Source organism: Oncorhynchus gorbuscha, linkage group LG18 (assembly GCF_021184085.1).
Source record: "Oncorhynchus gorbuscha isolate QuinsamMale2020 ecotype Even-year linkage group LG18, OgorEven_v1.0, whole genome shotgun sequence".
Lineage (NCBI taxonomy): Eukaryota > Metazoa > Chordata > Actinopteri > Salmoniformes > Salmonidae > Oncorhynchus > Oncorhynchus gorbuscha.
In genome coordinates, this window is record NC_060190.1 from 33,377,929 (window position 1) to 33,398,685 (window position 20,757).

Genomic DNA, 20,757 nt, shown 5'->3' on the forward strand with positions numbered 1-20,757 from the left:
ATGATTTTTTTTACTATACAGGCTATTTGTGGCTGTGGTAACTAGTGACAACCGGGATATGCGTGTAGTCACTTCCTGCACGATCAGTACTATCTGGGATTCTTAGGACGTCCCCTACCTAACATAACCTCAAATATACAAATATTGGCCTTAACCATGTTAAACTTCAACGGCTTGCATGGTGTAGGGACGTCCCAAGGAATTCGGCTAGCACGGACGGACCCTTCCCCCTGCACTGCGGGCACCAGAAGTGACGTTGTTTCTTGTCCAATAAGAACGTTTTTATGGTCGCTGATCATCCAATGTTGAGCTCACTTGACCATCTGCCACACCTTTTTTATGAAATATTTCCTCGACTCCACATTCATTTCGTGTTACGGCAGTGTGCTGTTCAGTTGCAACTGTTTCAAAAGAGACCTGATATTCCGTTTCAAGGTAATATTTGTAGCCTACCTATTTTTATAAAGTAGCCTCTGCTAGTTTAGAGCTCGAGGTGAGCAGGCAAATCTGTTTATTATTTTATGGGCGTAATAGGCCCTGGCCTTGGAGTTCTTGTCAAGCTTCTTTTTTTAATGGTTGAGTTAACTTTGTAGGAAGTTCTCTCCATGTCGAGTCTCTACTATAAAATAAGCGTCTGGTAGTTTTCAGGGTGTCTGATTCACATCTGAACTTTTGCTGTTAACTAGGAAGTATGTAGTTTATTGTAAATATACAGTACCAGTGTGTTGTGAGCCAGGGTTTCTAGCATGACGACTACTCAAAACCCGCCCAAAAGGCCTGAACTAGGCCAACTTTTTTTTTTCGCAGCAAAAGAGTTGACATATTTATACAACTTTTTTTCCCCTCAATAATAATTGTTGACGCAATGAAGAAATATCGTAGTAATTTTTAACGTTAGATGCAATATCCGGTTGAACTCTTAAATAATTATTATTGCGAGCTATGACTTAAAGGAATTTGAATATGTCTCAAGAGAAGATAATTAGCTGGTATTAAACTCCCAAGATAAATCTACATCCATTGATGGAAAATTAACTCGTTTGACTGTTATGATTACTCAATAAGGCACAAGTGGGTGTGGTATGTTGCCAATACACCACGGCTAACGCTTCAAGAACACCGATAGTATATTTGCGCAATCTAGTGTGCAGCATCATCTGGACATGTGTGTATGCAACAAAAGTAAAACATTCACCTTCTGCTACCGTTTCTGTCAAGCCGAACGCATACAGTTTGACGCTTACCTTCGATAAATATGCAACACACCGAACGCCCTGCAACTGCCTCTGCAACGCAAATGCTGCAAGGCAAACGCAGCGTTTCATTGGAAATGAATGTCATTCTGGTGTACCAAAATGCAATGGAGCTGTCGGTGTGCTCGAAACGTAAGGGCTGTTCTTATGCTGGACTCAACACGGAGTGCCTGGATACAGCAACATATACCACAATTGATATTATAAACTGGTTACGTACAGTGAAGTGCCTTTCTTGTAAACTCAGAACCCAACAATTCAGCAATCAATAAGAATGGGGAAATATGAAATGCACATTAAAGCAAGCATATACAGGAAATATTTTAAAGTCAGATCCAATACCATATTCACATGTGCAGGTAATACTTATTTTCAATTACGGCCTAGGAACAGTGGGTTAACTGCCTTGTTCAGGAGCAGAATGACAGAATTTACCTCTGCTCAGGGTTCGATTTTGCAACCTTTCGGTTACTATAGTCCAATGCTCTAACCACTAGGCTACCTAGCGCCCCATACTGGAGTGATGGCGTTAGATATGTATAGGGGGAAGGGGACTAAGCAACAGGATATAAGACCAACAGTAGCAGCAGCTCATATGTGAGCAGGTGTGTAGAGTCTAGGGCTGGGCGGTAATACTGTATTTTACTATATACCGGTATTGATGCACGGACTGGTTTGGGTTTTTACTTTACCTTCTATAACCGTATTTGAATGTTTGGTTTGTTAAATGTGATATGCCGCGTGTAACGTCAATTCTTATAGTTTACACCGCTACTTGAGTCATCCCTCCACTCTTTCTCCATGCTGCTCTCCACACAGACTTAGTCCCACCCCCTGTCACTCAAGGAGCGCATTTGTTTTGGCTTTGACCACGAGACACTTTCGATCGTCTGCATGGTCAATTTTTTTCTTTTTTTCCCCACACCTTTATTTAACCAGGTAGGCAAATTGAGAACACGTTCTCATTTACAATTGCAACCTGGCCAAGATAAAGCAAAGCAGTTCGACAGGTACAACAAAACAGAGTTACACATGGATTAAAACAAACATGCAGTCAATAATACAGTAGAAAAATAAGTCTATATACAATGTGAGCAAATGAGGTGAGATAAGGGAGGTAAAGGCAAAAAAGGCCATGGTGGCGAAGTAAATACACAGTCAATTTAGTGTATTTACTATGTAAACTTCTGACCCACTGGAATTGTGATACTGTGAAATAATTTGTCTGTAAACAATTGTTGGAAATATTACTCTTGTCATGCACAAAGTAGATGTCATAACCAATTTGCCAAAAATATTGTTTGTTAGTGGTTGGATAAATTAGTTTTAATGACTCCAACCTAAATGTATGCAGCTTTCTGACTTCGTGTGTGTACACACACACACTGGGCCCTTAATTATGTCACTTTTTTGAGCTTACCTAGGCATTGAACGGGGCACCTTGCTCACGCCTGGAAGGCAGTCTGGTTCTAATGCAATCAACTTTCTCCTGGTGCACAACACACCTACCGAGTGCCTTGGCCAGATTAACCGAATCCCCTCAATGAGAGAGAAGATTTGAAATTGACAAGATGGCGGTGTGCACGTTGTTGAATTACTTCCTGGAGCAAAACAATTATTTAATAAGATCACATTTTCTGAATTCAAACAAAACCCCCTGCAACTGAACATGGATGTTTAGAATACATTTGATTGCCTTCCAAATCGGAAATTGAAGAAAAATCGCCGTTCTCTGCTACACCAAACAGTATCTAACGTGACTGCTAATGGAGCATCGCATCCCAGCCCATTACAATCTGCTAGCTAAGAACCTGTCCCATTTTTTTTTTCCCTCTATGCTGACCTGGTTGACTCACTCATTCTCAAAATTGCAATTTTTACTGAGCAGTATTACATTAAAGCAAAGCCTGGGATATGGGAAGCGGTTAATGGTAATTTAAATTCTTTATATTATTTATTCCTGAAGAATATAATTTATAAATGCCTCCTGGGCTGTTTTTCTTTATCATAACCCAACATATAAGGGTTCATTACTCGATATTTTATAAACCACAAGAATGTAAACGGCTTCAAATAAAAAAAAATGTAATGGACTGTCGGTCCCTGCATCTGGAGCGTTATCTATGAATTTTAGAGGTTTTAATTTCCCTGGCACATTCCCTTAGCGTCATTACAACGCAAGTGGCAGGGACCCCGTTGTTAATTGTTTTTAACTTTAGCTTTTAATATGGTCATATTTGATCTGAAATCTTGTTTTTTCTTCCTGTCTTTTTCAGATGGCTTCTCAATGCGTGTCAAAAGTAGAACTCTCCATCTCGTGCAGCAATCTCCTCGACAAAGACGTTGGATCCAAGTCTGACCCACTCTGCGTGCTGCTGCAGAGCATTGGGGATGACAAGTGGACCGAGGTAGGGAGAAAGTCTTAACTAATCAAAACGTTTAAAAATTGGCAACGTTCAGTGAGGTCCAAAGGTATATTGACACTGATACATTGTGTTTTATGCCCCGGTATTCCAGCACTTTGGATTTGAAATGATACAATGACTGAGGTTAATGTGCAGACTGTCAGCTTTTGTTTCAGGCTATTTTCATCCATATCAGGTGAATTGTTCAGAAATGATTGCACTTTTTGTCCACATTCTAGGGAACCAAAAGTATTTGGACAAATTCACTTATTAGTCAGACGTTTTGTATTTGGTCCCTTATTCCTAGCACGCAATGGCTACAACAGAGGTGAGACTAAGTCAATATTATTTGAGTCACAACGTTCGAGTCAGGTTTTTTTAAAGTAAAAATAAACATATATATGCATGCAATGACGCAATGACTTGTTCAACTACAGATCTTTGTCTATTTATTGAGCTGTTCTCATTATTTTGTCTTAAAAATATTTTGATTATGTAAAAAATTAATTTGAACATATTCCAAATGCAATTTTGACATGCTAAAATACCATTTGCCTGTGCTAGTAAATGTTGCTTTATGCCTCTACTGGTGTGCTTTCAAAGTATCGGTTAATATTGTTGCTCACCCATTTATAAAAAAAAATTGTGAACTGCATATTTCCTTATTACAATATTCCTCACTCCCAAAAAAGTGTTTTAAACCGTTTTAGGATCTGCCTAAAATGACATCTAACTGCCTGTAGCTCAGGCCCTGAAGCAAGGATATGCATATTCTTGGTACTATATGAAAGGAAACACTTTGAAGTTTGTGGAATTGTGAAAGGAATGTAGGAGAATATAACACAATAGATCTGGTAAAAGATAATACCCTTTTTATTTATTTTGTCTCATCTTTGAAATGCAAGAGAAAGGCCATAATGTATTATTCCAGCCCAGGTGCAATGATGTTTTGGACACTAGACGGCAGCAGTGTATGTGCAAAGTTTTAGACTGATCCAATGAATCATTGCATTTGTTTTAAAATTGTATATCAAGACTGTGCAAATGTTATTAATCATTTTTCATGTTCAAAATTGTGTTCAGAATTGTGCACTTTCCTCAAACAATAGCATGGTATTCTTTCACTGTAATAGCTACTGTAAATTGGACAGTGCAGTTAGATTTAACAATAATTTAAGCTTTCTGCCAATACAGATATGTCCTGGGAAATTTTCTTTTTACTTACAACCTCATGCTAATCGCATTACATTTAACATTTACATTTAAGTCATTTAGCAGACGCTCTTATCCAGAGCGACTTACAAATTGGTGCATTCACCTTATGACATCCAGTGGGACAGTCACTTAACAATAGTGCATCTAAAACTTAGGGGGGGTGGGGTGAGAGGGATTACTTAACCTATCCTAGGTATTCCTTAAAGAGGTGGGGTTTCAGGTGTCTCCGGAAGGTGGTGATTGACTCCGCTGTCCTGGCGTCGTGAGGGAGTTTGTTCCACCATTGGGGGGCCAGGGCAGCGAACAGTTTTGACTGGGCTGAGCGGGAGCTGTACTTCCTCAGTGGTAGGGAGGCGAGCAGGCCAGAGGTGGATGAACGCAGTGCCCTTGTTTGGGTGTAGGGCCTGATCAGAGCCTGGAGGTACTGAGGTGCCGTTCCCCTCACAGCTCCGTAGGCAAGCACCATGGTCTTGTAGCGGATGCGAGCTTCAACTGGAAGCCAGTGGAGAGAACGGAGGAGCGGGGTGACGTGAGAGAACTTGGGAAGGTTGAACACCAGACGGGCTGCGGCGTTCTGGATGAGTTGAAGGGGTTTAATGGCACAGGCAGGGAGCCCAGCCAACAGCGAGTTGCAGTAATCCAGACGGGAGATGACAAGTGCCTGGATTAGGACCTGCGCCGCTTCCTGTGTGAGGCAGGGTCGTACTCTGCGGATGTTGTAGAGCATGAACCTACAGGAACGGGCCACCGCCTTTATGTTAGTTGAGAACGACAGGGTGTTGTCCAGGATCACGCCAAGGTTCTTGGAGCTCTGGGAGGAGGACACAATGGAGTTGTCAACCGTGATGGCGAGATCATGGAACGGGCAGTCCTTCCCCGGGAGGAAGAGCAGCTCCGTCTTGCCGAGGTTCAGCTTGAGGTGGTGATCCGTCATCCACACTGATATGTCTGCCAGACATGCAGAGATGCGATTCGCCACCTGGTCATCAGAAGGGGGAAAGGAGAAGATTAATTGTGTGTCGTCTGCATAGCAATGATAAGAGAGACCATGTGAGGTTATGACAGAGCCAAGTGACTTGGTGTATAGCGAGAATAGGAGAGGGCCAAGAACAGAGCCCTGGGGGACACCAGTGGTGAGAGCGCGTGGTGAGGGGACAGATTCTCGCCACGCCACCTGGTAGGAGCGACCTGTCAGGTAGGACGCAATCCAAGCGTGGGCCGCGCCGGAGATGCCCAACTCGGAGAGGGTGGAGAGGAGGATCTGATGGTTCACAGTATCGAAGGCAGCCGATAGATCTAGAAGGATGAGAGCAGAGGAGAGAGAGTTAGCTTTAGCAGTGCGGAGCGCCTCCGTGATACAGAGGAGAGCAGTCTCAGTTGAATGACTAGTCTTGAAACCTGACTGATTTGGATCAAGAAGGTCATTCAGAGAGAGATAGCGGGAGAGCTGGCCAAGGACGGCACGTTCAAGAGTTTTGGAGAGAAAAGAAAGAAGGGATACTGGTCTGTAATTGTTGACATCGGAGGGATCGAGTGTAGGTTTTTTCAGAAGGGGTGCAACTCTCGCTCTCTTGAAGACGGAAGGGACGTAGCCAACGGTCAGGGATGAGTTGATGAGCGAGGTGAGGTAAGGGAGAAGGTCTCCGGAAATGGTCTGGAGAAGAGAGGAGGGGATAGGGTCAAGCGGGCAGGTTGTTGGGTGGCCGGCCGTCACAAGACGCGAGATTTCATCTGGAGAGAGTGGAGAAAGAGGTCAGAGCACAGGGTAGGGCAGTCTGAGCAGAACCAGCGGTGTCGTTTGACTTAGCAAACGAGGATCGGATGTCGTCGACCTTCTTTTCAAAATGGTTGACGAAGTCATCTGCAGAGAGGGAGGAGGGGGGGGGCGGAGGATTCAGGAGGGAGGAGAAGGTGGCAAAGAGCTTCCTAGGGTTAGAGGCAGATGCTTGGAATTTAGCGTGGTAGGAAGTGGCTTTAGCAGCAGAGACAGAGGAGGAAAATGTAGAGAGGAGGGAGTGAAAGGATGCCAGGTCCGCAGGGAGGCGAGTTTTCCTCCATTTCCGCTCGGCTGCCCGGAGCCCTGTTCTGTGAGCTCGCAATGAGTCATCGAGCCACGGAGCGGGAGGGGAGGACCGAGCCGGCCTGGAGAATAGGGGACATAGAGAGTCAAGGGATGCAGAGAGGGAGGAGAGGAGGGTTGAGGAGGCAGAATCAGGAGATAGGTGGGAGAAGGTTTGAGCGGAGGGAAGAGATGATAGGATGGAAGAGGAGAGAGTAGCGGGGGAGAGAGAGCGAAGGTTGGGACGGCGCGATACCATCCGAGTAGGGGCAGTGTGGGAGGTGTTGGATGAGAGCGAGAGGGAAAAGGATACAAGGCAGTGGTCGGAGACTTGGAGGGGAGTTGCAATGAGGTTAGTGGAAGAACAGCATCTAGTAAAGATGAGGTCGAGCGTATTGCCTGCCTTGTGAGTAGGGGGGGGAAGGTGAGAGGGTGAGGTCAAAAGAGGAGAGGAGTGGAAAGGAGGCAGAGAGGAAAGAGTCAAAGGTAGACGTGGGGAGGTTAAAGTCGCCCAGAACTGTGAGAGGTGAGCCGTCCTCAGGAAAGGAGCTTATCAAGCCATCAAGCTCATTGATGAACTCTCCGAGGGAACCTGGAGGGCGATAAATGATAAGGATGTTAAGCTTGAAAGGGCTAGTAACTGTGACAGCATGGAATTCAAAGGAGGCGATAGACAGATGGGTAAGGGGAGAAAGAGAGAATGACCACTTGGGAGAGATGAGGATCCCGGTGCCACCACCCCGCTGACCAGACGCTCTCGGGGTGTGCGAGAGCACGTGGGCGGACGAAGAGAGAGCAGTAGGAGTAGCAGTGTTGTCTGTGGTGATCCATGTTTCCGTCAGTGCCAAGAAGTCGAGGGACTGGAGGGAGGCATAGGCTGAGATGAACTCTGCCTTGTTGACCGCAGATTGGCAGTTCCAGAGGCTACCGGAGACCTGGAACTCCACGTGGGTCGTGCGCGCTGGGACCACCAGAGTAGGGTGGCCGCGGCCACGCGGTGAGGAGCGTTTGTATGGTCTGTGCAGAGAGGAGAGAACAGGGATAAACAGACACATAGTTGACAGGCTACAGAAGAGGCTACGCTAATGCAAAGGAGATTGGAATGACAAGTGGACTACACGTCTCGAATGTTCAGAAAGTTAAGCTACGTAGCAAGAATCTTATTGACTAAAATGATTAAAATGATACAGTACTGCTGAAGTAGGCCAGCTGGCAGTGGGTGCGTTGTTGACACTACACTAATCAAGTCGTTCCGTTGAGTGTAATAGTTTCTGCAGTGTTGCTATTCGGGGGCTAGCAGGCTAGCTAGCAGTGTTGTTTACGTTACGTTGCGTTAAAAGAACGACAATAGATGGCTAGCGAACCTAGAAAATCGCTCTAGACTACACAATTATCTTTGATACAAAGACGGCTATGTAGCTAGCTAAGTAGCTAGCTACGATCAAGCAAATCAAACCGTTGTACTGTAATGAAATGAAGTGAAAATGTGATACTACCTGTGAGTGCGACCGGGTAGTTGAGTTCTATACAGAAGACGTTGGCTAGCGTTGGCTAGCTGTTGGCTAGCTAGCAGAGCTAGCTACCTACGTTAAGGATGACAAATAGCTGGCTAGCTAACCTCGGTAAATTAAGATAATCACTCTAAGACTACACACTCTAAACCTAAACAACACAATTATCTTGGATACGATGATACGAAGACAGCAAAGACGGCTATGTAGCTAGCTAACACTAACTAGCTAGCTAACACTAAACTAATCAAGTCGTTCAGTTGAGTGTAATAGTTTCTCCAGTGCAGCTAATCAGTGGACGTTAGCTAGCTGGCTAGTGAAGACTACGTTAGGACGGCGAAATACGATAATTACGCAATTATCTTTGATACAAAGACGGCTATGTAGCTAGCTATGTAGCTAGCTGAGAAGAAATTGCTAAGATAAGACAAATCAAACCGTTGTGATATAATGAAATATAATGAAAAAGTTATACTACCCGTTGGAGCGACGTGCAGATGCGACCACTCGCTCCAACCGGAACCGGATACGGTATTAGCCTACGTTAGCTTAATCGTCGCGTGGACGGGACACCAATCCCAAATCATTTTAAAGCTTAAGATGAAAGTCATTCATGTTAGTAGTATACAGTGCCCCTTGACTTTTTCCACATTTTGTTACATTTAGTCTTTATTCTAAAATGGATTAAATAACGGTAAATTACATTTTTGCAAATATAATACAAACATAAGTACTTACGTATTCAGACCATTTGCTATGAGACTCGAAATAGAGCTCCGGTGCATCCTGTTTCCATTGATCATTCTTGACATGTTTCTACAACTTGATTGGCATCCACCCGTGGTTGACAAAGTACAGAGATATCCTTGATGAAAACCTGCTCCAGAGCACTCAACCTCAGACTGGGGTGATGGTTCACCTTCCAACAGGACAACGACCCTAAACACAGCCAAGGCAACGCAGGAGTGGCTTCGGGACAACTCTCAATGTCCTTGAGTGGCCCGGACTTGAGCCCGATCGAACATCTCTGGAGGGACCTGAAAATGGCTGTGCAGCGACACTCCCCATCCAACCTGACAGAGCTTGAGGATCTGCGGAGCGAATTGGAGAAACTCCCCAAATACAGGTGTGCCAAGCTTGTAGCGGTAAGATTCAAGGCTGTAATCGCTGCCAAAGGTGCTTCAACAAAGTACTGAGTAAAGAGTCTGAATAATTATGTAAAAGTATAATTTTTTTGAATTGACAAAAATGACTAAATATGTTTTTGCGTTGTCATTATGGGGTATTGTGTAGATTAGGGGAGGGGGATAACAATTGAATCCTTTTTAGAATAACGTAGCAAAGTCGGAAATACTTTTGTGTGTATATAAAGTGCATTTGTAAAGTGTTGTTACACCCCTTCAAATTAATGGATTCAGCAATTTCAGCCACACCTGTTGCTGACCGGTGTATAAAATCAAGCACACAGCCATGCAATCTCTATAGACAAACATTGGCAGTAGAATGGCCTTACCGAAGAGCTCAGTGACTTTCAACGTGGCACTGTCATAGGATGCCACCTTTCCATCAGTCAATTCGTCAAATGTCTGCGCTGCTAGAGCTGCCCCGGTCAACTAAGTGCTTTTATTGTGAAGTGTAAACGTCTAGGAGCAACAACTGCTCAGCTGCAAAGTGGCAGGCCTTACACGCTCACAGAACAGGACCGCTGAAGTGTGTAGCGTGTAAATATTGTCAACTCACTACTGAGCTCCAAACTGTCTCTGGAAGCAACATCCGCACAATAACTGTTCTTTGGGAGCTTCATGAAATGGGTTTCAATGGTTGAGCAGCCGCACGCACACAAGCCCAAGATCAACATGCACGATGCCAAGCGTCTGCTGGAGTGGCGTCAAGCTAGTTCCAGTGAAGGGAAATCTTCACCCTAAAGCTAACCAAGACATTCTAGATGATTCCGTCCATCCAACTGTTTGGGGAAGTCCCCCATGCACAAAGCGATGGCCATACGGAAATGGTTTGTCGAGATTGGTGTGGAAGTACTTGACTGGCCTGCACAGAGCCCTGACCTCAACCCCATTGAACACCTTTGGGGTGAATTGGAACGCAGACTGCAAGTCAGGCTTAATTGCCCAGTGTCAGTGCACCACCTCACTAATGCTCTTGTGGCTGAATGGAAGCAAGTCCCTGCAGCAATGTTCCAACTAGAGGTCGACCGATTATGATTTTTCAACCCCGATACCGATTATTGGAGGAACAAAAAAGCCAATAAGCGGCCGTAAAATAAATTTTTAATTTTAATAATGACAATTACAACAATACTGAATGAACACTAATTTCACTAATTTTAACTTAATATAATACATCAATAAAAATCCATTTAGCCTCAAATAAATAATGAAACCTGTTCAATTTGGTTTAAATAATGCAAAAACAAAGTGTTGGAGAAGTAAAAGTGCAATATGTGCCATGTAAAAAAAGCTAACGTTTGAGTTCCTTGCTCAGAACATGAGAACATATGAAAATTGGTTTTTCCTTTTAACAATATTCCAAGGTAAGAGGTTTCAGGTTGTAGTTAATATAGTACTTATAGGACTATTTCTCTCTCTACCATTTGTATTTCATATACCTTTGACTATTGGATGTTCTTATAGGCACTATAGTATTGCCCGTGTAACAGTATAGCTTCTGTCCCTCTCCTCGCCCCTACCTGGGCTCGAACCAGGAACACATCGACAACAGCCACACCCGAAGCAGCGTTACCCATCATTCCACAAAAGCCGCGGCCCTTGCAGATCAAGGGGAATAACTACTCCCAAGTCTCAGAGCGAGTGACGTTTGAAACGCTATTAGTGTGCACCCAGCTAACTAGCTAGCCATTTCACATCGGTTACACCAGCGCCATTAGGCTGATATGCTTGAAGTCATAAACAGCGCTGTGCTTGCGAAGAGCTGCTGGCAAAATGCACAAAAGTGCTGTTTGAATGAATGCTTACGAGCCTGCTGCTGTCTACCATCGCTCAGTCAGAGTGCTCTATAAAATCAGCCTTATAATATAACACACAGAAATACGAGCCTTGGGTCATTAATATGGTCGAATCCGGAAACTATCATTTCGAAAACAAAACGTTTATTTCAGTGAAATCTAACGGGTGGCATCCCTAAGTCTAAATATTCCTGTTACATTGCACAACCTTCTTCAATGTTATGTCATAATTATGTAAAATTCTGGCAAATTAGTTCGCAATGAGCCAGGCGGCCCAAACTGTTTCATATACCCAGACTGCGTGAAATGACACAATTTCACCTGGTTAATATTGCCTGCTTAACCTGGATTTCTTTTAGCTAAATATGCAGGTTTAAAAATGTATACTTCTGTGTATTGATTTTTAAGACCGGCATTGGTGTTTATAGCGCCAAATTCAAATACAGAAATACTCATTATACAAATTCAGAAAAGATACAACTATTTTACATGGATTCACAAGAAGTTAATCTTTAAACCTAACCACTGTCAGATTTTTAAAAAAATGCTTTACGGTTAAAGCATGCCTTACGATTATTTGAGAACCTGGCCCAGTTGACAAATCATTACAAACCGTAACCAGCCAAGTAGAAGAGTTACACAAGTCGGAAATAGAGCAAATTAATCACTTACCTTTGATCTTCATATGATTGCCCTCAAGATATGAATTTATTAAATAAATGTTACTTTTGTTCGATAAATTCTCTATATCCCAAAACCTCCGGTTTGTTCGTGTTTTCTTCAGTAATCCACAGGCTCAAACGCAGTCACAACAGGCAGACAAAATCCAAATTGTATCCGTAAAGTTCATAGAAACATGTCAAACGATGTTTATATTCAATCCTCAGGTTTTTAGCCTAAATAATCTATTAATATTTCAACCGGACAATAACGTCTTCAATATAGAAGGTGAACAAGAAAGGTACTCTCTCGGTCGCGCTCATGAAAAAGCTCTGACACGGCAGGGTCCACTCATTCAGACTGCTCTTACTCCCTCATTTTTCAGAATACAAGCCTGAAACAATTTCTAAAGACTGTTGACATCTAGTGGAAGGCATAGGAACTGCAATTTGAGTCCTAAGTCAATGGATACCGTAATGGCATTGAATAGAAAACTACACAAAAAGATGCTACTTCCTGAATGGATTTTTCTCAGGTTTTTGCCTACCAAATCAGTTCTGTTATACTCAGACTATTTTTTTTTTTACTTTAGAGTTTTCTATCCAAATCTACTAATTGTATGCATATCCTATCTTCTGGGCCTGAGTAGAAGGCAGTTTAATTTGGATATGCTTTTCATCCAAAATTCCAAATGCTGACCCCCTACCCTAGAGAAGTTAATCGGCCAGTCCGATTAATCGGTCGACCTCTGGTTCCAACATCTTGTGGAAAGCCTCAGAGTGGGGCTGTTGTCGCAGCAAAGGGGGGGACCAATTCCATATTAATGCCCATGATTTTAGAATGAGATGTTCACTGGGCAGGTGTCCACGTTTGTTTGGTCATGTGTAGGGAGGGGTAAAAGTGACTAGGCAACAGGATAGACAGTAGCAGCAGTTTGTGTGTGGCGAATGTGTGCCGTGCTCGGCCGGCCTTTTCTGTAGTCTACGTTGAGGGAGAAGTTGTTGTTGTCCTGGCACTCTGCCAGGTCTAACCTTCCTATAGGCGGTATCATCGTCGTTGGTGATCAGGCCCACCAAGGGCTGTGGCGGTCATGGAGAACATTTTATCAGTCGGTTATTGTCATGCATGAGACTGACGGTATCACAGTAATTGATTTGAATTAACAAACACATATTTAGCATCTCCAGTCCACTGATTTGTGCTTTTGGAACATTTAAATTTCCATTCACCCAGTTCAATGTAACAGCGATAGGTTTAGGGGAATACTTGATACTCAAATTTTCAATATACCCATCATGAGATTTCTGCAAGCTAGCCTATGAAAAATGTTCAATGTAGATGCACAAAGGTTGAGGAGAGAATTTTGAGGTGACACTGAAGTATCTGGTTCGAATCCAGGCTGCATCACATCCATCCATGATTAGGAGTCCCATAGGGCGGCGCAAAATTGGCACTGCGTCGTCCGGGTTTGGCCGGGGTAGGCGGTCATTGTAAATAACATTTACATTTACATTTAAGTCATTTAGCAGACGCTCTTATCCAGAGCGACTTACAAGAATTTGTTCCTAACTGACTTGCCTTGATAAATAAATAAGAAATCACTGCACAACACATCAGCACGGGTTGTGCCTTTTAATTTTCAAGAAGAGTTGATCACCCATTTTGTCTGCCTGCAAATGATCCTCCTAGAAGTTAGGCCATATCCTATAGGCCTATGCGAAATATATTTCCTAAATAGGCCTATGATTAGGCTACAGTTGACGATATTGCCTAGAAAGGCCTAAATATTGATCACCCATATTTCTCTGTCTGTAATTCTTTCCACTCCTAAAAGGTAAGGTTCTCTTGAGAAAGTGCAATTGCAACTCTGCTCTCTTCAAACTACATTTAGCATATTGGCTGATCTAGCCCAGTAATACAGCTAGCCTAATATAAGGGCCATGTGAGAATCTCTGTCACCATCGGATAAGGGCGCGGAGGGGATGGCTGCAGTTTTACAAGCTCCTAGCAAACTGCTATAATCTTCTTTTTCTCGCATGTAACTTGTGGTTATTTATTTTATTATCAAATGAGAAACTTTCAGAGTTATACTTAAAACCTGTTAAGACTCTAGGGGCAGTATTTCATTTTTGGATAAAAAGACATGCCCGTTTTAAGCGCAATATTTTGTCACGAAAAGATGCTTGACTATGCTTGGAATTGATAGTTTTGGAAAGAAGACACTCTGACGTTTCCAGAACTGTAAAGATTTTCACTGTGAGTGCCATAGAACAGAATCTACAGGCAAAACCAAGATGTTTGAGTGACCAGGAAATCAACAGGATTTCTGGAGGCACGTTTTCCATGATCTCCTTATATGGCTGTGAATGCGACAGGAATGAACGGACACTTCCTATCGTTTCCCCCAGGTGTCTGCAGCATTGTGACGTATTTGTAGGCATAGCATTGGAAGATTGACCATAACAAGTGTCCCGCACGGTGTCTGCGTGGAAATTGGTGCGCAAAAGTCAGGTACCAGTATTTTTCCATCCGAATCAGAGAAGAATGCACGCTTCCAGGGAAGGGATTTCAATGAAGAGATATATGACAAAACACCTTGAGGATTGATTCAAACAACGTTTTCCATGTTTCAGTCGATATTATGGAGTTAATTCGGAAAAAAGTTTGACGTTTAGGTGACTGAATTTTCGGTTAGTTTCGGTAGCCAAATGCATAGTAACAAAACGGAACGTTGTGTCCTACACAAGCATCTTTCAGGAAAAACTGGACATCTGCTATGTAACTGAGAGTCTCCTCATTGAAACATCTGAAGTTCTTCAAAGGTAAATTATTTTATTTGATCCCTTTGCTGTTTTTTGTGAATGTTGCGTGCTAAATGCTAACGCTAAATGCTAAGCTAGCTATCACCACTCTTACACAAATCATTGATTTTCTCTGGTTCTAAAGCATATTTTGAAAATCTGAGACGACAGGATTGTTAAGAAAGGGATAAGCTTGAGGATAGGCATATTTATTTCATTTAATTTGCAATTTTCAGAAATCGCTAATTTTGCGTTATGGTAATGAGCTTGAGGTTGTAGTCACGATCCCGGATCCGGGATGGGGCGGACTAAGAGGTTAAATTAAAATCTTTATTCACTTATAAGGAAAGCAGATCACACCACACACTAGTGAAGGATGTGAGTGCTATGCAATAACGAGGCTGGTCAACTAAATACTCTTGACTGTTGGGTTGAGCACCGACACAAATAATACCAAGATATTTTAAATGGCATAGATGCACCCCCTTAGTCTACATGACAAACAACAGATGTGTGGAATGGATCACTTGATATGAGAAAGGAGTATTCCCCCAGCCAGATAGCATTTGCTATGAAAGAAATGAATAATTCAGAGGACAGTATCTGTTGTGAAGACTGTTCTCATTGTAAGGAATCCAGGGTTTGGCCCCGAAAACGAAGTTCCTCTCAACCCGAGCCATCTCTCCCTGTTACCTTCCAGTCATGCTGGAGCAATCTCCCTCGCATGGATGGAATGTGGCTTGTTAGGTTTATAATCTAAGTCCTCTTCAATTTACTCTCAGTGTTAACACAGACACATGAGAGTTCTAAGAACCCTATTCTATTACATAAAGCAACCATTTGATGAAATAACAGTATTATAACAATCTTGATTTTTGTAAATAGGTTTGCTGCTACCATCTCTTATGACTAAAAAGAGCTTCTGGATATCAGAACAGCGATTACTCACCTCGAACTGGATGAATATTTTTTTCCTTTAATGAGTCTGACGCAAAGTATATACTGCTTCTCCGAGACCAAATCCCCATCATTCGCATGAAGAAAAGACAGAAATACGGGGGCTGAGATCAGGCTGCCTTGTGAGAATTCTTCGGCGAGTGGGTAACCCACCTCTACCATCAGTTCTATTTTCACTGGAAAATAACCTTGAACGGAGATAATCCATTTTATCCTACCAACATTAAGAGTTATAATATCTTATTTTTGGCAGAAAGACAACAGGGATAATATAGAGGTGGCTGGGTTTTCCATGTGTCAGTAGGACAGAACAGCTACGTCTGGTAAGACGAGGGGTTGGGGTGTCTTTGTCAATAACAGCTGGTGCGCAATGTCTAATATTAAAGAAGTCTCAAGGTATTGTTTGCCTGAGGTAGAGTACCTCATGATAAGCTGTAGACCACACTATCTACATTATTTGTACTTTAGACCACCTATAATCCACACAGAGACAAATCTAAAGCTCTCCCTCGCCCTCCATTTGGAAAATCTGACCATAATTCTTGCTTTAAAAGCAAAAATTAAAGCAGGAAGTACCAGTGACTCACTCAATACGGAAGTGGTCCGATGACACGGATGCTACGCTACAGGACTGTTTTGCTAGTATAGACTAGACAATTTTCCGGGCTTCATTCAATGGCATGGAGTATACCACCTCAGTCACCGGGCTTCATCTATAATTGGATTGGCGACATCGTCCCCACAGTGACTGTGCGTACATATCCCAACCAGAAGCCATGGATTACAGGCAACATCCACACCGAGCTAAAGGCTAGAGCTGCCGCTTTCAAGGAGCGGGACACTAAACCCGGATGCTTATAAGAAATCACGCTATGCCCTCAGACGAACCATCACACAGGCAATGCATAAAATCAAGACTAATATTCAATCCTACTACACCGGCTCTGACGCTCGTCTGATGTGGCAGGGGTTGCAAACTATTACTTACTACAACGGGAAAGCCAGCCGCGTACTGCCCAGTGACGTGATCCTACCAGATGAGCTAAATGCCTTTATGCTTGCTTCAAGGCAAGCAACACTGAATAGCCACTACCCCTACGTACAACTTACCTCTACTAACCTGTATCCCCGCACATTGACTCTGTACCGGTAACCCCTGTATATAGCCTCATTATTGTTACTTTTTATTAGAATTTTTACTTTAGTTTTAGTAAATATTTTCTTATCTCTATTTCTTGAATTGCATTGTTGGTTAAGGGCTTTTTCCATATTTTCTCAAATGGCCTATTGTTTGTTCATGAAGATGTTTTCTGTTACAGTTGGACCGCACAGAGCAGGTGAAAAATTGCCAGGACCCCGAGTTCTCCAAGAAGCTGCTCCTGGACTACCACTTTGAGAAGGTGCAGAAGTTGAAGCTGGGTGTCTATGACATAGACAACAAGTCTGTCGATCTGAAGGATGATGACTTCCTGGGGGGGTTTGAGTGTACGCTGGGACAGGTGAGGATATAAGAATGTTTGGACCAATTAGTCCGCATCCTTATTATACATTGTGTAAAAAAAAAAAAATCTTAAGTGTAAACTTAACCCAATGTTGTTATAGAATTTCTAACACGAATGATGGTGTCTCCAACAACCAACCATTTTGCCTTTCAGATTGTGTCCAGCAAGAAGATTACCAGACCTCTACAACTGAAGAAGGGGAAGCCTGCAGGCAAAGGCACCATTACTGTAAGTATTTAACTTGCTGTGTAAATGTTGTGATAACAAACACACGGCTAATGCAAACATTGTCTTGAGATATTTAAATGAATTCTCCCATTTGTGTTAAATTGTGTGTTTTATAGATTACTGCTGAGGAGATAAAGGATAACAGGGCCATAGTGCTGGAGGTGGAGGCTAAAGGCCTGGATAAGAAGGTATAATAGAGGCACTTCAGTGCAGTCTTTTCAAATGGAAAGTGGCCTACTTTATTAAGATGTAATAAACAGTTCTGAATTCTCTCCCGCCCATTATTTATGTGCTCATGGTTGTCTCTATTGCAGGACTTGTTTGGGAAATCTGATCCATTCCTAGAATTCTTTAAGCAAGGAGATGATGGCAAGTGGCAGCTGGTTCACAGAACAGAGGTACTTATCAGCATATTTGTTTGGGGTAGCTGCAACCCAATATGTGGAACAGAGATTGGGTATGTCAAAAAGAAAGTAGGCTTATTGAAAGCACACATGTAATTGGTTTCTGTCAGTTCTTGCCAGCGAGTGCAGAGATTCGGGCAGACAAGGCTGTAGAGAGGAAGGCTCATCGAAGTTGGTGAAACTCAGAATGAACGTCGTAAAATCACTCATACATTGGAAAAACATTGCATGTAAATGCATGTATCTTAACATCTTAATGTGTTGTGAACATTTGACATCTATCGTGTTTAATTGCAGTTGTTGTGGGCTACCGAGGGCAAGGTGAAATATTAAACTTGTCGATGTCCAGTTTCTAAACCCCAATAACAAGCGTGCTCATGGGCCGACTTAAGCATTTGCCTGCCCGGCTACAAGTTTGTTGACGAGCTGGTGACAACCAATTTACGAAGTGAGCAGGCCTACAGTGGGATTTTTCAATTCCGCTACTGGAGAGCCGAAACGCTTTTTTGGTTTGTTTCTACCTGATCGTTAATTGCACTTAACTGGTGTCCCAGGTCTGAGTCGGTCCTTTATTAGGAGTGTATGAAAACCCAGTAAGTGTTTTGGCCCTCCCGGACTGTCATAGAACACCCCTGGCCTACCTTCATACTAGTCTTATACCAACACATATCAGCAAAGTCAAATGAGGATACACTGGTTGCAGATCTTCATGTTGTCACAATTGCTTCTTTTTTTTGCTCTGTGTATGGGAACTCAACTGCTTTAGTAGTCATGCATTTCCTCAAGGAAAATGACTACGAGACTAAATACTCATTGGGTGTTTATGATGCAGAATACTGGTAATAAATTGTCATGTTTTGCTTTCATAAAAAGGGTTAGTTGTGTATGTGATTAAAAACTGATTTTAGTAGTTATCCTCCATGAATTTCCTCAAGGACACAGAACAAAATAGGCTACTTCACGCACATTTCACCACCCATGTTTCTTTAAAAAGGCCCGCTTCTTTGCACAAGCCCATCACTACTCTGAGACCAGTCCAGAATACAGCTACCTAATTTTTTATAATTCATTCTGTCTGAAGTTGTTTTCACCAGAACAGCAGGTTTGAAACTTTCTCTAATAATGTAGTATTTGTTTAATGGAGAGTCTCGTGTCTGACCTTATTTGTCTGTATTGTTATTTTGGCATGGTTGCAATTGTAATTTTTATTTGTTGTGACTTGTTGCTCTCAGCCATTTGTGACCCATTTCAGGAAACTAGGTGTATGTCACTACTTCACAGAGCTGTTTGAACATAAACGTTTTTATTTTTTATTATCACAATTAGTTTTTGGCAGAAAACGTGAACTTTCATGCATCTTAACTTGTATTCCATCTAAATACGAATACAATTGTTAAATTACGAGTCTAGTTGGTTTCGTCAAAGAAAAAGGCAGCAACCTTCCCACTAGCCATGATTGGCTGAGATAATGAGTGAGATGGACATGCCGAGAGATGATTTTGGATTGGTTTGCCATATAGCGCTCCTCTGAGCTAGTCAGTATGTCTAGGTAATCCTGTCTAACACCTTTTTTTATTCAGTTACCAATTGAATTTTAATTAAATGAGTTGACTCTTCACATGGGATGATTTCACTGAACAACGAAAGAAAGGGAATATTGAGTGATCCCCCAATTATCCATCGAATCTCCCAAAAACATTTTCAATATACATCTGTAAAATGATAGAGGAAGGACAACCAAAGCTTCAGTTTCTAGACTCAGGCTTCAATGTCTTCTCCCTGGAGATCCTCAATGTCCACCTCTTGAACATCAGACTGAGGTCTCCTCTTCACTGTCACTTTCCAACCTTTTTGAGCCTGACAGCGAGCCATCCTCAACAAGCCTAAAATTTGCCTGGGTGGCAACCAATTTTTCAACCCTTGTATTGGTTGACCTGTTGCGTGCTTTGGTGTGTGTGTTCCCAAACAAGGACCAGTTGTCCTCTGAGGTGGCTGATGTTGGTGGGATTTGAAGGATGATGGAGGCAACAGGGGAAATCGTCTCAGATCCACTAAGTTCCTTCCACCAGGTAGCTGATGAGATATGTTGGCACGACTGCCATATTGCATCTCCATCCCAAAGCCTTTGCTTGGACGTGTACTTCGCCAGACTGCCAAGAACCTTGCCCTCATCCAGGCCAAGGTGGCGAGACACGGTAGTGATAACACCATAGGCCTTGTTGATCTCTGCACCAGACAGGATGCTCTTGCCTGCATACTTGGGGTCCAACATGTATGCTGCGGCGTGTATGAGCTTCAGGCAGAAGTCTTCCCGCTTTTTGATGTATTTCAGAACTGCAGTTTACTCTGCTTGGAGCAACAGTGAAGTGGGCAGGGCAGTAGGATTTATTCTCTTAAATCTGCTAGCAGAGTCTGAACATCAGACCGGATGGCATGGTCTCCCTCAAGCCTTGCAATGGCTACTGCTATAGGTTTCAGGCTGCTTTACCACTCTCCCAAAATACATCATCCAGAAGGATCCTCTTGATGGGGCTGTCCAAATCGTCAGACTGTGATATGGCAATTTCTTGCAGAGACTCCTTCCCCTCCAGGAGACAAAGATGATGACAACACCACCCCAACGGGTGTTGCTGGGCAGCTTCAATGTAGTGGTGGTCTTCTCACTTTGCTTGGGGAGGTAGTTTGCTGCTAACTTGATGACCCTTCACATACCTAACCATTTCCTTGTAGAGTGGATCCATTGTTTTCAGTGCCATGATGTACTTGAGGAGCATATTCAATG

At 42.8% G+C, this 20,757-nt stretch overlaps 1 protein-coding gene across 2 annotated transcripts in view; it reads left to right on the top strand.

The window, feature by feature from the left end:
- The first annotated feature begins 278 nt into the window (after positions 1 to 278).
- The window catches only part of LOC124002415 (copine-3-like), a 45,806-nt gene continuing 25,327 nt past the window's right edge, over positions 279 to 20,757 (top strand). For both annotated transcript variants that reach the window (XM_046309782.1, XM_046309781.1), the window contains exons 1-6: positions 279 to 435; positions 3,530 to 3,661; positions 17,161 to 17,340; positions 17,497 to 17,571; positions 17,688 to 17,759; positions 17,886 to 17,969. In XM_046309782.1, the coding sequence (XP_046165738.1) occupies positions 340 to 435; positions 3,530 to 3,661; positions 17,161 to 17,340; positions 17,497 to 17,571; positions 17,688 to 17,759; positions 17,886 to 17,969 (639 nt within the window). In that variant the 5' untranslated portion in view covers positions 279 to 339. The remainder of the gene's footprint in view (positions 436 to 3,529; positions 3,662 to 17,160; positions 17,341 to 17,496; positions 17,572 to 17,687; positions 17,760 to 17,885; positions 17,970 to 20,757) is intronic.